The sequence below is a fragment of the Rhinopithecus roxellana genome, chromosome 17 (assembly GCF_007565055.1).
Source record: "Rhinopithecus roxellana isolate Shanxi Qingling chromosome 17, ASM756505v1, whole genome shotgun sequence".
Classification (NCBI taxonomy): domain Eukaryota; kingdom Metazoa; phylum Chordata; class Mammalia; order Primates; family Cercopithecidae; genus Rhinopithecus; species Rhinopithecus roxellana.
In genome coordinates, this window is record NC_044565.1 from 63,365,813 (window position 1) to 63,385,469 (window position 19,657).

Consider the following 19,657-nt stretch of genomic DNA (forward strand, 5'->3'; position numbering starts at 1 on the left):
GAAAAGTTTGGCAGTCTCTCAAAGTAAAACGTGGAATTACCACATGACCCGCAATTTCAGTCTTAGGTGTATATACCCTTCAGAAATGAAAACATGTTCACATAAAATCTTGAACATGAATGTTCATTAGCAGCATTCGTATACATATATACACACACATATATATATGTGTATATATATGGCCAAAGAGGACACAAGCCAATGTCCATCAGGTTATGAATGAATAAATACAATGTGGTATAGCCACACAATGGACTACTATTGGGCAAGAAAAAGGAATGAAGGACCAATGCATGCTACAACACAGATGAACCTTGATGACAGTATGCTAAATAAAAGCAGCCAGTAACAAAAGATTACAAGTTGTATGATTCCATTTATGTCAAATGTCTAGAATAGGCAAATATAGAGAGACAGAATGTACATTTGTATTTGCCTGGGACTGGGCTAGGGAGTGACTGCTAATGTGTATGGGGTTTTAGAATGGACGAATATTTTCTAAAATTAAATTGTGATGGTTGCACAACCCTATAAATACATTAAAACCAATTGAATTGTATACTTTATTTTTATTTATTTATTTTTTTGAGACAGAATCTTGTTTTATTGCCCTGGCTGGAGTGCAATGGCACGATCTCAGCTCACTGCAACCTCCACCTCCCGGGTTCAAGCAATTCTCCTGTTTCATCCTCCCGAGTAGCTGGGATTACAGGCATGTGCCACCACACCCGGCTAATTTATATATTTGTAGTCGAGATGGGCTTTCACCATGTTGGCCAGGCTGGTCTTGAACTCCTGATCCTCAGGTGATCCACCTCTGCCTCCCAAAGTGCTGGGATTACAGTGAGCCATTCGCCTAGCCTGAATTGTATACTTTAAATGGGTGAATTGCACAGCATGTGAATCATGTCAATAAAGCTGTTTAAATTTAAAAGGGAAGGAATCTGCTTCTTCCTACTGGCTGAAATACAAATGTGTTGGCTGGTGCCAGTGCAGCTGCCTTGAGACCCCAAGTTTACAGAGTGATGAGACTGGCAGATCAACAGTACAGGAATCGGATGATTTTATCCAAGTTTACAGAGTGATGAGACTGGCAGGTCAACAGTACAGGAATCGGATGATTTTATGAGGTTGATGTACCAGCCCTGAACTGCTTCCCTCTGAACTTTTGCATGGGAAATAAAATTTGACCTTGTAAGCAACTATTTTTCTGGATTTTCTGTCATAGCTAAATCTAATCCTAAAGGATACACTACCCAGTTTAGAGCAAGTCATTCCATTTTATGTCTTAATTCCTTAATCTACAAAATGGGTACATTTTGTTTCCCTGATTGCAAATACAAAGATAGATTAGATAATGCATGCGCTATTTAATTCCTTGGAAGTTAAACATAAACTAAAGCCAAAGTTTCTTTAGATAATCTACTTCTACAATTTGTGTTTTGTTTTTTTTCCTTTTTGTGAAGAATAGGATCTTGCTATGTTGCCTAGACTGGTCTCGAACTCGTGGGCTCAAGCTATGTTCCTGCCTCTGCCTCCTTAAGTGTTGGGAATTACAGGTGTGAGCCACTGAGCTCAGCTAGGTAACCTACTTTCAAGTACAATCTATTGATACGCATTTTTAATAGGTTTGGAAATACTGCATTCTCAACACTTGTACTTTGTTGTTTATACTACTGCAATTTTAAGTTTGAAAGGCAGCAGGTGAAAACAATTTTAAAAATTAAAAAATGACCAGGTGTAGTGGCTCACACCTGTAATCCCAGCACTTTGGGAGGCTGAGGTGAGTGGATCACCTGAGGTCAGGAGTTCAAGACCAGCCTGACCAACATGGCAAAATCCCGTCTCTACTAAAAAAATACAAAATTAGCTGGGCATGGTGGTGGGCTCCTGTAATCCCAGCTACTCGGGAGGCTGGGGGAGGAGAATCGTTTGAACCTGGGAGGTGGAGGTTGCAGTGAGCTGAGATTGCGCCATTGCACTCCAGACTGGGCAACAAGAGTGAAACTCCATCTCAAAAAAAAAAAAAAAAAAAAAAAAAAAATTAATAACTTTTTTGGACAGCAAAAAATGTAATTATAATAAAAGGCATTTCCCTAACAGTTATTATTCTATTTAAAGTTACGGTAAGTTCATAATGTAATTTTTAATGTGAAAGACAAATAAATTAGATTTCAATAAAGTAGGATTAAAATAACAAAGGCAGCTGCCTTTTAATTAAAACAAGACTAAAAGCTGATACACTAAAAAGTATCTGAAAGGATGCACATCAAAATGTTACCAGTAGTTTTTAATTTCTAAATTTTATTTTTTACTTTTTTCTTTTTTGCGAGACAGAGTCTTGCTCTGTCGCTTAGGCTGGAGTACAATGGCATGATCTCAGCTCACTGCAACCTCTGCTTCCTGGGTTCAAGTGATTCTTCAGCCTCAGCCTCCCGAGTAGCTGAGATTACAGGCGCCCGCCACCATGCCTGCCTAATTGTTGTATTTTTAGTAGAGATGGGGTTTCACCATGTTAGCCAGGCTGGTCTTGAACTCCTGATCAGCCCACCTCGGCCTCACAAAGTGCTGGGATTACAGGCAAGAGCCACTGCGCCCGGCCTTTTGTTTTCACTTTTTAAAAGAGACAAGTTCCCCCTGTGTTGTTCAAGCTGGAATGCAGTGACTATTCACAGGTATAATACCACTACTGATCAGCATTCCTTCTTGCTCCTTTTCCAGTGGGCAACCTGGTGGTGCCCCGTTCCAGTGAGATCACCAGATTGATGCCAAACTTAGTGCAGAAACCTGACTGACTGGCAGAGCACACTACACCCCAGAACTTCTGGGCTCAAAGGATCCTGCTGCCTCAGTCTCCTGAGTAGCTGGGACAACAGGCACGCACCACTAGAACCAGCAGTGGTTATATGTGAAAGGCAGAATAATAGGTGATTTAAGGATCATTTTAGCATATCTGCATATTATAATTTTCTGTAATGAATATAAATTATCTGTGCAAAAAATACATTAAAACAAATGACAAAGCCAAATATTGGTCTACTGCATATAAGCCATTTCCATTTGAAGACTTAGTACAATGAGCAATTTTTTCATAAAATGGTTTGTACTTAGGAAAAGAAGGAACAAAGGAGTAAACCCTACTAAAGAGTATTCATGCTAGTTCAGCTCATGACACAAAGAATAGTTGAAAAATTAAGCACACCATTGAGTCAGTATTCAAAAATATCACATCTTTACATTTCTGAGTATTAAATGAAAGTAATGTTGGTTAAAGCAAAGGCACCTAATAAATGTTTGATTATCAAACTGAATGACTTTGCCAAATAAAATGACAAGTGTATTTGCATATAACTATTTTATAACAGGGGTAAATGATTTCACAGATCCTTTTAATGAACAGTATTTCATTCTTAACAGTTCTTTAACTGTCAGCAAAAGATTGCTCTCAAAATACTTTAAGGCACTGAAATAGATGCACACATATTATCAACATGCTGAAATGTCATGAAAAATTATACTGAGAGAAGTATATAAAATAAGATTATTTTTTAAACTGAAAAAAATGCATAGTAATTAACCAATAAACCAGAATCTGCAACATTAGATATGTATTTCTTTTTTCTTTCTTTTTTTTTTTTTGATACGAGTCTTGCTTTGTCGCCCAGGCTGGAGTGCAGTGGCGTGATCTCGGCTCACTGCACCCTCTGTCTCCGGGGCTCAAGTGATTCTCCTGCCTCAGCCTCCTGAGTAGCTGGGACTACAGGCACGCACCACTATGCCCAGCTGATTTTTGTATTTTTAGTAGAGACAGGGTTTCACCATGTTGACCAGGATGGTCTCGATCTCTTGACCTCGTGATCCATCCACTTAGGCCTCCCAAAGGGCTGGGATTGCAGGCATGAGCCACCGTGCCTGGCCTAGATAGGTATTTCTATATATCATCCCTAACAATTTTTTTCAAGAAACTGAAGATAGTTTTGATACAATTGCTTAGGTCAAATTGTATTCCACATCTAAGATGATTATTTTCAAGTTTTCCTTCCCTTAGCAAATTCAGTTTGTTTTCCAAAGTCAACCTCTTTTGATAATTCTACATATTTAACTAACAACTTTACAACTTTTAAATTGTCAGGTAAAAAGCTTTACTGGATGATTCTCTTTGTAGAGAACCTTTGAGAATATTATTCACATTAATGAACGTTTCACAGTTAGAATAATGAAGGTTATTGCTGACACCAGGTCTTTCTCCATAGGACCCTTACTGGGATGTATTCTACAGGTACATACAATAGAACCTCCTGTGTATCTTCTGGTTAAATAATTATAAACTGGAAAATCTACCAAAGAGGCTTTTCTATTGGCACACAAGAAACATTCTCAATGAGAGACCCCTATATGGAGAATCATATGTTGACCATAATTATGCAAATAAAAATGCTATATGATAGGCCTATATGAAACATTTTCTTAGATTCCTGAACATGTATTAACAATCATCCTGTTATTTTCTATATCAGAAAGATAAGTTCATTGATTTTTACCATTGCCTCATTTTTTAATTTTTAATTTTTGGTAAGAATATTATTTTTGTTTCACTACAGAGAGGCTCTAACATTGCTGTGTAAACATTACCAACAATAAATATTTATTTTCTATTATGTACTTATTCATTTCTAAGAGTAACAGACAAAAGGAAAAGGCTCTCCTTTGTCCTCCCTCTTTTCCTAATAAAAAGACAGCCTTCTGCCCTAAGGAAGGCTGGGAGCTAGGAAAAGCAGCATTCTCACAATAGACTGCAATCAGAAGATAGATTTTATGTCAGGTCATCTAGTTACATAGATATTTCCCTGTTGCTGTTCCTGAGTCCTTAGTAAAAACCTTAATTAAATGTTCCAGCCTTGTCTTGGCTGTGCTACAGGAGGTAAAGCACAAGTTTATGTCATGATTGGTTTAGCGACAAAAGGTAACCAAATTCTTTCCAAGAGCAAACTGGGTGACAAGGATAAACTTAGTGGTCTAGCAGATCTGTTTCAGTGGAGTCTTCCACTGTCCCTGGTGAAAGCATGCAGGTTTTATTTTCTCAGGGTAAAAGCTTAGAACAGAATTTCCTGAAGAAAGGTACTTCTACCTCATACTTAAGAATCACATAAGATTAAAAATGCAGAGATCTGAGACCCATCACAGACACAATGAATCAGAATCCTTGTGGAAGGTGGTAGGAACAGCATTTTTGAAAAGCTGCCCCAAATGATTCTGAAACTAAGGCTTGAGAATCATTGTGAACCATCACTTTAAATAGATTGGTTCTCAAAGTGTGCCTGAGGGATGATCCCTGGAGGTTCCCATTCAGGGCACTGTGAAGTCAAAATGTTTTTCATAATCATACTAAGGTGTTATTTGCTTCTTTTCACTCTTTCACAAGTGTACAGTGGTGTCTTCCAGAGTCTACATGATATGTGACTGCACAACAGACTGAATGTAGAAGACATGAGAACCCATCTATCTTCTTTATGACAGAAAGTAATTCCCCAAAAAAAGCCGGCCGCTTTTCCCACTAAATTGTTTCATGTTTTATAAGTTATTATTGGCTGGGCACAATGGCTCATGCCTATAATCCTAGCACTTTGGGAGGCCGAGGCAGGTGGATCACCTGAGGTTAGGAGTTAAGAGGCCAGCCAGGCCAAATGGCAAAACCCCATCTCTACTAAAAATACAAAAATTAGCCAGGCATAGTAGTGGGTGCCTATAATCCCAGCTACTCGGGAGGCAGAAGAATTGTTTGAACCTGGGGGGCGCAAGTTGCAGTGAGCCAAGATTGCATCATGGCACTCCAGCCTGGGGGAAAGGGCAAAACTCCATCTCAAAAAAAAAAAAAAAAAAAATTATTATGGCAGGGTCTTACTCAATTGCCTAAGCTAGAGTGCAGTGGCACAATCTCGGCTCACTGCAACCCCTGCCTCCTGAGTTCAAGCAATTCTCCTCCCTCAGCCTCCCTAGTAGCTGAGATTACAGGCACATGCCATCACGCCCAGCTCATTTTTGTATTTTTAGTACAGACATGGTTTTACCACATTGACCAGGCTGGTCTCGAACTCCTGACCTCAGGTGATCTGCCCCCTTTAGTCTCCCAAAGTGCTGGGATTACAGGTGTGAGCCACCACATTGGACTAATTTTTGTAATTTTTATAGATGGGGTTTTGCCTTATTGCCCAGGCTGGTCTCAAACTCCTGGGCTCAAGTGATCCACCTGTCTTGGCCTCCCAAAGTGCTGGGATTACAGGTGTGAGCCACCACGTCCAGCCAGAAGTTATTATTTTTAAATGAATTTTTTTTTTTTTTTTGAGACAGAGTCTCGCTCTGTTGCCAGGCTGGAGTGCAGCAGTGCAATCTCGGCTCACTGAAACCTCTGCCTCCTGGGTTCAAGCGATTCTTCTGCCTCAGCCTCCCATGTAGTTGGGATTACAGGCACATGCTACCACACCCAGCTAATATTTTTTTGTATTTTTAGTAGAGATGGGGTTTCATCACGTTGGACAGGATGGTCTCGATCACCTGACCTTGTGATGTGCTCGCCTCAACCTTCCAAAGTGCTGGGATTACAGGCGTAAGCCACCGTGCCCAGCCCATAAATAACTATTTTAAGCATTTAATATTTAATATGGTAATATATATAGCTCACATAAACAAATGGTCTTGAGATAAAAATGTTTGAGAATTGCTGCTTCATGGCATGCATCTCACACCCTATGAACATTACTGCTGCTATGGACCACTTAGTTCCTTGGCACACTCAATGCATACTTCATTTTGAATCTGATTCAACAGATCATTTGCAAAAAAAAAATGTTAAACTTATCTTCAGGTATGGGGATTTAAATTGATTCAGTGAAAAATTGAGGTCTAACTGGATTTAGTTAAAAGTCTAAGATATAAAGCATGTTTTTCATCGCGATATCAAAATGAAATAATCTTTAAATGTATTAACAAGTTGACTGTGATGTATGAAACAGAAAACCAGCTGGGCACAGTGGCTCACACCTGTAATCCCAGCACTTTGGGAGGCCTAGGCGGGAAGATCACCTGAGGTCAGGAGTTCGAGACCAGCCTGACCAACATGGTGAAACCCCGTGTCTACTAAAAATACAAAATTAGCCAAGCGTGGTGGCGCATGCCGTAATTCCAGCTATTTGGGAGGCTGAGGCAGGACAATCGCTTGAACCCAGGAGGCGGAGGTTGTGGTGAGTCGAGATTGCGCCACTGCACTTCAGCCTGGGCAATCAGAGCGAAACTCCGTCTCAAACAAACAAACAAACAAACAAAAAAAGAAACAGAAAACCATACTTTATGTGATGCATTTAAAAATATTAGTAATGTGACACATATAGGCATTAGATTCTGAGTGGTGGCAAATGAATGGCTAATCCCAAATGTTAGCCAAAAACAAATCCGTAATTTTTGAAAGAAAATAAAATGGAAAGGGAATCGGTTTTCTAGAAAGAATTTTCTTTTATTACATTTTTAGAAAGTGTAGAAATGTGAGTAGGCAGATTAATCTTGACACTATACTAAGCTACACAATTTTATTTTTATTTTTTAAATTAAAAAAATAAATAGACAGGGGTCTCACTCTGTTGACCATTCTGATTTTAAACTCCTGGCTTCAAGTGATCCTCCCAACTCAAGTCTCCCAAAGTGTTGGGATTACACGCATGAGCCATTGCGCCCGGCCACAATTTTATTTTATTTATTTTTGAGAGGAGGTCTTGCTCTGTCGCCAGGCTGGAGTGCAGTTACTCAATCTCGGCTCACTGCAACCTACACCTCCTGGGTTCAAGCGATTCTCCTGCCTCCGCCTCCTGAGTAGCTGGGACTACAGGTGTGCACCACCACACCCAGGTGTATTTTTAGTAGAGACGGGGTTTCACCATGTTGGCCAGGATGGTCTCAATCTCTTGATCTTGTGATCTGTCTATCTTGGCCACCCAAAGTGCTGGGATTACAGGTGTGAGCCACCGCGCCCGGTCGTATTAGCTATTTAAACACCCTGAGGCAGCTAACATTTAAATAAATCCCTGCTGTCCGGGAATGATGTTTGAATGAATATTGTGAACACATTTGCTAATTTATACCATATTAAAATTCTAAATAATACAGCTATTTAATATATACTGATAACTGGTATTTGAAAATAAGTCTATTTTTCTGAGTAGCCTTTTGGAGAAAGTGCACTGAATATATAGTTTCCAGTCATATGCTACTTTCCTAACTTGTACTTATCTAAACATCTCATCAAGAGAGAGTTCAACAGTACTCAAACCAAAAGTCTAGTGAGTCTGACTTCTCCAGTTCCCAATTTTGGTTTGCATGTCCACTTACAACCATCATTTCTTCACAAATTTTCCACTTAGTCTATCAAAAATCAGTGCTCTGAAAGTTCTCTAAAAGGTGCAGCAGTTTTTTGGAGTCTCTGAATGATGACAGCATTCTGTAAATCTGCTTCTTCCAGTGTGAGTGTCTCATCTAGCAACCTGAGGACAGGAAGAGCTGTTGCCAGGGAAAACGGAGGACTTCTTTGAGATCCTTGGTATTTTTCAATGAAGTCTTTGATATGGCTTACTCTGTAAAACAGCAAAAACTATTAATATAATTTTATGAAAATCTGAACTAGCTAATTTATAGTAGTAACAACTGGTAAAAGTATCTGGATATATTATTATTGTTATTTTTAGAGATAGTGTCTTGCTTTGTCACCCAGGATGGAATGCAGTGGTGCCATCATAACTCCTGGGCTCAACTGATCCTCCTGCCTCCCAAAGTGCTGAGATTACAGGCATGAGCCACAACACCCAGACTCTGGATATGTTAATACACAGAATAACTGAATTGTGATATAACTGATTATTTGGGCTATCTTTTAAAGTTTGACTCCCAGAAATTTGATGACAATAAGGAATTACTACTGTTAATTATCTTAGGTAAGACAAAGGAATTACGGCTATGTTTTAGAGAGGCTGTCACAATTGTAACATGATGGTCATGTAGCCATGGATTATAGAACGCATCCTCATTTCACAGATGCTAAAATGTGAAAAAATGTGCAACTTACAATTAATGAAATATGCATATTATGTAAGAAATAATTCATTCAATCAATTCACTAAAATTCACTACGTGCCACTTTACTAAACTGGTAAGGACTACCAAAAAAGTCTAAGACCCAGTCCTGTGTATTCATTTGGGTACCAAAAATTGGATAACTAAAGGTTAAAGCTTATGTCAAAGAACATAAATATAAAAAGCAAGAAAACAAAGGTTAAAAGAACTGGGGAAAGATTTCTGGAGGTGGAAGGATTGGAGTGTGGACTTAAAAGACAGGTACAGCTGCTCGGGAGGCTGACGTGGGAGACGAAGGTTGAGCCTGGGAGACAAAGGTTGCAGTGAGCTGAGATCATGTCACTGTATCCCAACCTGGATGAAAGGGTGAGACCCTGTCTCAAAAAACAAAGATTCTTTCTTTTTTTTTTGAGATGGAGTCTAGCTCTGTTGCCTGTGCTGGAATGCAGTGGCGTGATCTTGGCTCACTGCAACCTCCACCTCCAGGGTTCAAGCAATTCTCCCTGCCTCAGCCTCCCTAGTAGCTGGGATTAACAAGCGCCTGCCACCACATCCAGTTGGTTTTTGTATTTTTTAGTAGAGACGTGGTTTTGCCATGTTGGCCAGGCTGGTTTGAACTCCTGACCTCAGGTGATATGCCCACCTAAGCCTCCCAAAGTGCTGGGATTACAGGCGTGAGCCACCGTGCCCAGCCAAGATTCTTATCCATTATTCTTCTCTGCTTTTATATTTTTCAAGTGTGTCTTCTCAAATATTATATGACTTATTTGTTTATTTTCTGTCTCTCCTGACTTGAAATTACACAAAACAAGTATTTTTTGTTTCTGTTCACAGATATATCCTTGGTGCCTAGAAAAGTACCTATCGGAGATACAATACATATTGGATGAGTAAAAAATAAATTAAAAAGTTCATGTATCAATGATGAAGATGACAACAAAAAACTAGAAAGTGGAAATGACAGAAACCAAAAACAATGTTGAGAGATATTCTATATTTACGTATTAAGTTAGAAAATATTAAAATAGGCCAGGTGTGGTGGCTCACGCCTGTAATCCCAGCACTTTGGGAGGCTGAGGCAGGTGGATCACCTGAGGTCAGGAGTTCAAGACTAGTCTGGCCAACATGGTGAAACTCCATCTTTACTAAAAATACAAAAATTAGCTGGGTGTGGTGGCGGGCTCCTGTAATCCCAGCTACTCGGGAGGCTGAGGCAGGAGAATCACTTGAATCCAGGAGGTGAGGTTGCAGTGAGCCAAAATCACGCCATTGCACTCCAGCCTGGGTGACAAGAGCAACACTCTGTCTTTAAAAAAAAAAAAAAAGAGGGCCGGGCGCGGTGGCTCAAGCCTGTAATCCCAGCACTTTGGGAGGCCGAGACGGGTGGATCACAAGGTCAGGAGATCAACACCATCCTGGCTAACACGGTGAAACCCCGTCTCTACCAAAAAATACAAAAAACTAGCCGGGCGAGGTGGCGGGCGCCTATAGTCCCAGCTACTCGGGAGGCTGAGGCAGGAGAATGGCGTGAACCCGGGAGGCGGAGCTTGCAGTGAGCTGAGATCCAGCCACTGCACTCCAGCTTGGGTGACAGAGCGAGACCCCGTCTCAAAAAAAAAAAAAAAAAAAAAAATATATATATATATATATATTAAAATAAATCAAGTTCTGGCAAAACTAATAAAATCAAAACAAATGCAATATATAAAGGCTTTACAGGCCAGGTGCGGTGGCTCACGCCTGTAATCCCAGCACTTTGGGAGGCCAAGGCAGGCAGATCACAAGGTCAAGAGATCGAGACTATCCTGGCCAACATGGTGAAACCCCGTCTCTAGTAAAAATACAAAAATTAGCTGGGTGTGGTGGTGCGTGCCTGTAGTCCCAGCTACTCAGGAGGCTGAGGCAGGAGAATAGCTTGAACCTGGGAGGCAGAGGTTGCAGTGAGCCGAGATTACGTCACTGTACTCCAGCCTGGGCGACACAGCGAGACTCCATCTCAAAAAAAAAAAAAAAAAAATCATAATACAAATAAATAAATAAAGGCTTTAGAATGTTCACATTCTTAAATCCAGAGATATGAGAAATCAGATGTGCTTATGTAAACTGCTATTTTATCACAGCCTTAACATCTAATTTACCAAAAGAAGAAAATCCAATGAAAGTATAAAGATATTTTCAGAAATAAAACTTAAGCAAAAAGTTGGTCTTTAAAGAGACTAATAAAAAGGAACAAATCTGACAAGATTTATCAAGAAAAAGAGGCTAGCTCACACCTGTAATCCCAGGACTTTGGGAGGCCAAAGCCGGAGGATCACTTGAGCCCAGGAATTCCAGATCAATCTAGGCAATATAGCAAGACTCCATCTCTAAATAAAAAAGAAAACAGCACTGGGTGCAGTGGCACATGCCTATAGTCCCAGCTACTTGGGAAGCTGAGGTGGGAGGATTCCTTGAGCCCAGGATTTCTGGGGCTGTAGTGTGCTATGGCAATCAGGTGCCTGAGCTAACTTTGGGATCAATATCGTGACCTCCAGGTGAGGGAAGTTCCCTAAGGAAGGGTGTACCAGCGCAGCTCAGAAATGGAGCAAGTAAAAACTCCTGTCACCATATTGATCCCAAAGTTAGCAATCACGTGCCTGAGCTAACCTTGGGATCAATATGGTGACCTCCAGGTGAGGGAGGTTCCCTAAGGAGGGGTGAACCAGCCCAGCTCAGAAATGGAGTAAGTAAAAACTCCTGTGCTGATCAGTAGTGGGATCGCACCTGCGAATAGCCCCTGAAACCCAGCCTGGACAACATAGCGAGACCCCGTCTTATTTTAAAACAAACAAACAAAAAGGCTGGGCGCGGTGGCTCACGCCTGTAATCCCAGCAGTTTGGGAGGCTGAGGCGGGCGGATCATGAGGTCAGGAGTGGCAGGCGCCTGTAGTCCCAGCTACTTGGGAGGCTGATGGAGAATCGCTTGAAACCGGAAGGTGGAGGTTGCAGTGAGCTGAGATCGCGCCACTGCACTTCAGACTGGGCAACAAGAGCGAAACTCTATCAAAAAAAAAAAAAAAAAAGAAAAAGAAAACAGAAAAAGAGAAGGCATCATTGAACAATAGGAATGTAAATGCAGCATAACTAAAGATTCAGCAGAGTGTAAAAAGGCATTAAGAGGGCTGAGCATGGTGACTCATGCCTATAATTCTAGCACTTTAGGAGGCCAAGGCAGACAGATCACCTGAGTTCAGGAGTTCGAGACCAGCCTGGCCAATATGGTGAACCCCATCTCTACAAAAAATACAAAAAATTAGCTGAGCGTGGTGGCACGCACCTGTAGTCCCAGCTACTTGGGAGGCTGAGGCAGGAGAATCGCTTGAACCCGGGAGGCAGAGGTTGCAGTGAGCCAAGATCCGCCACTACACTCCAGCCTCAGTGACAGAGCGAGACTCCGACTCAAAAAAAAAAAAAAAAAAAAAAATTAGCCAGCCGTGGTGGCGCACACCTGTAATCCCAGCTACTTGGAAGGCTGAGGCAGGAGAATTGCTTGAGCCTGGGAGGTGCAGGTTGCAGTGAGCCGAGATTGTGCCACTGCACTCCAGCCTGGGTGACAGAACGAGACCCCATCTCAAAAAAATAAAAAAAAATAAAAAGACAGTAAGAGGATTTTGTTTTGATCACTGATGAAAGAGGTTTTTTTTGAAGTAGTGCTCCTAAAAATATTGTTATAAAACCTGGGCAATATAGAGATAGTCCCTGACTTAAAATGCTTTGACAAACTATTTTTCAACTTTACAATGGGTTTATCAGGGTATTAAATGTATTTTCAACATGGATGGGTTTATGGGGACATTACGTCATAAGTCAAGGAGCATCTAAACATAAAAGAGCTGTATGAAAGCAGTGAAGACCAACCAACGTAAATGATCTCTGAGAGCCCTGTGGGAAGGAAATGCACAAGGTGAGCTCCACATTCACACTGGTTTGTTTCACTGAGGGCACTTTCCAATTTGTTGCAGTGAATTAGCAGGGAAAAAAAAGCCATTTCACTACACCAAGGAGAGACAAGAAGCTGGGCTTTATTGGCCAAAATCCTGAACAGAGGGAACCACAAAGAAATGTGCCCAGAAAACCATAACAAATTCTCAAGTTATTGGCTAACTCCTCAGCTATTAGTAGAATGAGAATTCAAAGAGCCCAACAGAAACACAGCAACCGAGAAGAGATTCAAGCAGCTGCAAAATGCTGGGCACACAGGCTCTAGAGTTTAAGCTCTGCCAATGTGGAGGAGTCTTGGTAAACACCCAGGTTTTCACCAGTTCTAAGGGTCAGACCCTAAGGATCAAGTCCATGCTGTAAAAGCAAAACAGATAACCAACTAGCCCCATTAAAGTCTATAGTCAATCCAACTAACTCTTAATAAAATCAACATAATCCATTAGGAATCTGTCTGATAGAAGCACAGGTATTTTTGGAGGAAGATGATGTCATCTGAAACTTCTACAATGTTTCTATAAACAGTGTCTGACTACCAGATGAATTATAAGGTATGCTAAAATCCAGAAGAAGCAACAGATAAAATAAAAAGATGAGGAATTTCACCAGACACCTGAAAAATAACAGACTCAAATGAAAAGTCTACAAATGATACTATAATTGAAAGTAAGAATTCCAACAGATGTATTTAGCAGACGAGACCAATACAACAGATTACTAAACTGGAAGACAGGTCAAATAGAAAATATGCAGACCGAATCAGAAGGAAAAAGAAGAAAAAAATTAGAAAAGAATATAAGATACACTGAAAACAGCTAACATACATGTAAATAAAGTCACAAATGACAAAGACAAGAGAGAATAAAATACGAGAAAATCTCCATCAATACTGACCAAGAAACTCCCCAAACTGACAAAAATGGATTCAAGAAACTCAGCAAATTCTAAGCAATATAATACAAAGATAACTAACACCTAGGCACATCATATTCAAACTATTAAAATCAAAGAACAAAGAGAAAAATTTTAAACTAAGAGGAAAAAAGACTTAATAACTTCCAAAAAAGCAAGAAAAAGGCTGACAGCTGATTTTTCAGTAGGAAGAATGGAAGCTGGAAGACAACATATGGGCATTCTTAAGAGCTGATGTGCTAGGAAAACCTGACAATTCTAGCCTAGTGAAAATGGTCTTTAAAAATGAAGATGTGTCGGCTGGGCGCGGTGACTCACGCCTGTAATCCCAGCACTTTGGGAGGCCGAGGTGGGCGGATCATGAAATCAGGAGATCGAGACCATCTTGGCTAACATGGTGAAACCCCATCTCTACTAAAAATACAAAAAATTAGCTGGGCGAGGTGGCGGGCGCCTGTAGTCCCAGCTACTCGGGAGGCTGAGGCAGGAGAATGGCGTGAACCCGGGAGGCGGAGCTTGCAGTGAGCCGAGATTGCGCCACTGCACTGCAGCCTGGGCGACAGAGCGAGACTCCGTCTCAAAAAAAAAAGAAAAAAAAAATGAGGATGTGTTCAAATCAAAGCTAAGAGAATTCATCATTAGTAGATAAGCAATTAAAGAGATACTAAAGGCTGGGCTCGGTGACTCACGCCTGTAATCCCAGCACTTTGGGAGGCTGAGGTGGGCAGACCACGAGGTCAGGAGTTGGAGATCAGCCTGGCCAACATGGTGAAACCCTGTCTCTACTCAAAAAATATAAAAATTAGCTGGGTGTGGTGGCACATGCCTGTAATGCCAGCTACTTGGGAAGTTGAGGCAGGAGAATTGCTTAAACCAGGGAGGCAGAGATGGCAGTGAGCTGAGATCACGCCACTGCACTCCAGCTCGGGTGACAGAGCAAGACTCTGTCTTGAAAAAGAATAAAAATTAAAAAGATTTTAAAAATTAAAGAGATACTAAGGATAATTATTCAGGCCAGAACACATCAAACTGGGTAAAAAAAAGAAAAAATAAAATGTAATTATAAGTGAATATTGTTTATAAGTAATAACATTTTGAGGGTTGTTAAAATGTTCGTAGAAGTAACATATTTGTTGACAAAAATAGCAAAAGGGAAGAGAGTAAACAGTGAAATTGTTAGCCAGGTGGAGTGGCTCATGCCTGTAATCCCAGAAGGTGAGACCCTGTCTCTACTAAAAAAAAAATTATTATTTTAAAAAAAGAAAACAAAGCCGGATTAATCATTACTAAATAAATACTGTTGGCCAAATTTTTTTTTTTTTTTTTTTTTTTGAGGCAGAGTCTCGCTCTGTCGCCCAGGCTGGAGTGCAGTGGCCGGATCTCAGCTCACTGCAAGCTCCGCCTCCTGGGTTTACGCCATTCTCCTGCCTCAGCCTCCCAAGTAGCTGGGACTATAGGCGCCCGCCACCTCGCCCGGCTAGTTTTTGTATTTTTAGTAGAGACGGGGTTTCACCGTGTTAGCCAGGATGGTCTCGATCTCCTGACTTCGTGATCCGCCCATCTCGGCCTCCCAAAGTGCTGGGATTACAGGCTTGAGCCACCGCGCCCAGCCCGGCCAAAAATTTTTAAACGCTTCAGTCATTTAGGGGAAAAAAAAGCTATGTGTTTCATTGTTATTGATCTACATAAACAAGTCAAGATTAAAATGTTATTTCCCTGAAGATAAACAAATAAGCTTGGGCCAGAATACCAAATCCCCATTCCCATTTTCTACATATTTAGTTTGCTCTCCTCTTCATTTGGAAGGAATTTAGGTCACAAAAGAACATTCCAGGACACAATTTCAAACTTGTGCTTCTTCTATTATTATGATTATCAGTTGTCTAGAATGGTTTTGACAGAAATAAAAGTGAAATACCTTCAAGAGAGCCAAACACAGAAAACACCCAAGAGATGGTAACTAAAAACAAAACCACAAAACAGAAACCTCCTTGCAGAGTAAAGCAGGAGGAGGAAAAAAAACCACAAAACCAGAAACAACTAATACTGTTAGCCTAGATTTAAAAACAAAACTCAACTATTCACAAGAGATAGTTTTAAATATATAGACAGATAAATATATAGAGATATGTTGAAATTAAAAGTAAGGAGAAAGATATACCAGGCAAATACTAATTAGAAGGAAGCTGTTATGACCATGTTAGTATCAGGCAGGGTAGACTGAACGCAAAAAGCATTACCAAGGATTAAGAGAGACATGTGACAGTGCTAAAAAGGTTGACAGGGTTCAAGATATGCTACCCTAAAATATGGCACCTTGGCATTTGAGGAAACAGCAGAAGCAGGTAGGTCACCCTCATTTTCCCCTTGCCCTTCTTCCCTCAAAGCAGACCAAAAAAGAAATTATCTGTCCTTCCTCTAAAGTAGGTCATAAAACCTTCATTCACAAAGTATCATCTGTATAGCCAGAGGAAAGGAACACCCTTATCCTTGAAGATGCAGAGATGCCAAGAAGAATCTGAACGAACAGGCTAAGCTAAGGTCCCCTTAATTTATTACCATTAGATCATACCCCTTTTGCCCTCCTGTCATATTTCTCCACAAACTATCCGCTTCCTCATCAAACTAAGGCCAGGAGTTCGAGACCAGCCTGGCCAACACGGCAAAACTCTTGTCTCTACTAAAAATACCAAAATTAGGCTGGGTGCGGTGGCTCATGCCTGTAATCCCAGCACTTTGGGAGGCCGAGATGGGTGGATCATGAGGTCAGGAGTTCGAGATCAGCCTGGCCAACATGGTGAAACCCCACCTCTACCAAAAATACAGAAATTAGCTGGGCATGGTGGCATACACCTGTAGTCCCAGCTACTCAGGAGGCTGAGGCAGGAGAATCGCTTGAACTTGGGAGGCGGAGACTGCAGTGAGCTGAGATCGCTCCACTGCACTCCAGCCTGAGGACAGAGCGAGACTCCATCTCATAAAACAAAACAAAACAAAAACACCAAAAATTAGCCAGGCGTGGTGGCAGGTGCCTATAATCCCAACTACTTGGGTGGCTGAGGCATGAGAATCACTTGAACCCAGAGCCGAGATCATGCCACTGCACTCCAGCCTAGGCAACAGAGAGAGTGTCTCAAAGAAAACAAACAAACAAAACAAAACAAAAAAACAAAGGAGGCCGGGCGCTGTGGCTCACGCCTGTAATCCCAGCACTTTGGGAGGTCAAGGTGGGCGGATCACCTGAGGTCAGCAGTTCCAGATCAGACTGGCAAACATGGCAAAATCTTTTCTCTACTGAAAATATTAAAAAATTAGCCAGTTGTGGTGGTAGGTGCCTGTGATCCCAGCTACTTGGGAGCCTGGGGCAGGGAGAATGGTGTGAACCTGGGAGGCGGAGCTTGCAGTAAGCCAAGATGGCACCACTGCACTCCAGCCTGGGTGACAGAGCGAGACTCTGTCTCAAAAAAAAAAAAAAAAAAAAAAAAAAAATATATATATATATATATATACACACACACACACACATATATATGTATATGTGTGTGTGTGCGTGTGTGCATAAAATAAAATATAAAATTGCATGCATTTCTTTTTTTTTTTTCTTTTTTTTTTTTTTTGAGACGGAGTCTCGCTCTGTCACCCAGGCTGGAGTGCTGTGGCCGGATCTCAGCTCACTGCAAGCTCCGCCTCCCGGGTTCACGCTATTCTCCTGTCTCAGCCTCCCGGGTAGCTGGGACTACAGGCGCCGCCACGTCGCCCGGCTAGTTTTTTGTAGTTGTTAGTAGAGACGGAGGTTTCACCGTGTTAGCCAGGATGGTCTCGATCTCCTGACCTCGTGATCCGCCCGTCTCGGCCTCCCAAAGTGCTGGGATTACAGGCTTGAGCCACCGCACCCGGCCCATTTCTTTTGTTAATCTGTCTTTTGTTAAAGGGGTCTCAGCCATGAATCTAGGCAATGGTTGAAGAAAATCTTTTCTCCCCAACAAGGTCAATTAATCAGAAAAACACAATTTCATCTCTGCTGGACCTAATTATATAACTTTAAAATATATAAAGCAAACGTTAACAGAAGTAAATAAGAAATAGACAAATCCATACATAATCAAAGTTGGAGATTTTAGCACAATTCTCTTGGTAACTAATAAAACAAGCAGAAAAAACGGAAGAAAACCACAATTTTTTAAATGATTTAGTCCGAAAGCCACAAGCCATCAGTAGGACAGAACACGGAAGACATCTGTTTCAGAAATGCTGGGGTTGTGGTGGCCCATATAAGAGCTGTCTAGTGCAGGGTGTCAAAGGCCAAGTGGGGTGAGGAAAATATCCAAGCTGGCGGGTAGGAGAAGAAGAGTCATGGCTTAGTAGCTTTTAAGGACAGTTTTGCTTTTTTAAACCTGACATGAATGGAATCATAGTGTATGTGTTCTATAGCTTTTTTATCTCCACATTATGTTTTTGGGGCTCATTCATGTTGATGTTTGCAGCCATAGCAAATACTTTTTTTTTTCTTCTGAGATGGAGTCTTACTCTACCACCCAGGCTGGAGTGCAGTGGTGTAATCTCAGCTAACTGCAACCTCCACCTCCTGGGTACAAGCCATTTTCCTGCTTCAGCCTCCCAAGTAGCTGGGATTACAGGAGCGGGCTACCACACTCAGCTAATTTTTGTATTTTTTGTAGAGACGGGGTTTCACCATGTTGGCCAGGCTGGTCTTGAACTCCTGACCTCAAGTGATCTGCCCACCTCGGCCTCCCAAAGTGCTGGGATTTCAGGCCTGAGCCACCACGCCCAGCTGCAAATATTTTTTGATTACTGTCTTCCATTACATGAAAATAATTATTCAGTCTATCTTTATTGGTAACAGTGAAGTTTACATGGCTGTATCAGTCAGCCATTGCCCAGTAAAAATCAAAACAGAGCAGGTTGTCCCAAGCAGAGTAAAAAAAGCATTCATATGGAAGAGCAGTTGACCGCAGTGTGTCAGATCCAGACAGTGGTGAGGAGAGCATCTGAGGAGAGGCAACCCAGAGTGTCAGTCTACCAAGGGGAGGAGATCACTGGCATGGAGTCCTGAAGTCACGCAGTGGGAGAAGGCATTCCAATGAAGGGGTGCCCTGGGGTGATGATGTGTCAGAGAGTCTAGTAGGAAGAGGAGGGAATCCATGTTGGAATTCAACAAGGAGAGTCAAAGCCCAAGCAGGGTGACGAGGGCTTACATGTGGGGTAGGAGGCAGCAGTGGAAAAAGGACATTGTTCACATATAGGAAAACTGATTAAATACATAAATATGTTAACTGTAAATGGAGCCAGGCCTTGCACTGTAGAAGTTAGTTACAAATATGGAAAGGAGAAAATTAGAACAAACCTTATAGTTTTTTTTTTTTTTTGAGACAAGGTCTGGTTCTGTTGCCCACGCTGGAGTACAGTAGTGCAATCACAGCTCACTGCAGCCTTGATCTACCTCCCCAGGGTGCAGGTGATCCTCCTACTTCAGTCTCCTGAGTACCTGAGACCACAGGTGAGTGCCACCACATTTGGCTACTTTTTGTGTTTTTTGTAGAGACAGAGTTTCACTATGTCGCCAAGACTGGTTTTGAACTCCTAGGCTCAAGTGGTCTGTCTGCCTAGGCCTCCCAAAGTGCTGGGATTACAG

At 41.5% G+C, this 19,657-nt stretch overlaps 1 protein-coding gene across 2 annotated transcripts in view; it reads right to left on the bottom strand.

Annotated features, from left to right (window-relative positions):
* Positions 1 to 3,340: 3,340 nt before the first annotated feature.
* The window catches only part of UBXN2A (UBX domain protein 2A), a 68,556-nt gene continuing 52,239 nt past the window's right edge, over positions 3,341 to 19,657 (bottom strand). The window contains exon 7 of one of the 2 annotated variants that reach the window (XM_010358482.2): positions 3,341 to 8,618. In XM_010358482.2, coding sequence (XP_010356784.1) covers positions 8,420 to 8,618 — 199 coding nt within the window. In that variant the 3' untranslated portion in view covers positions 3,341 to 8,419. The remainder of the gene's footprint in view (positions 8,619 to 19,657) is intronic. The other variant, XM_030921735.1, reaches the window with a different exon arrangement.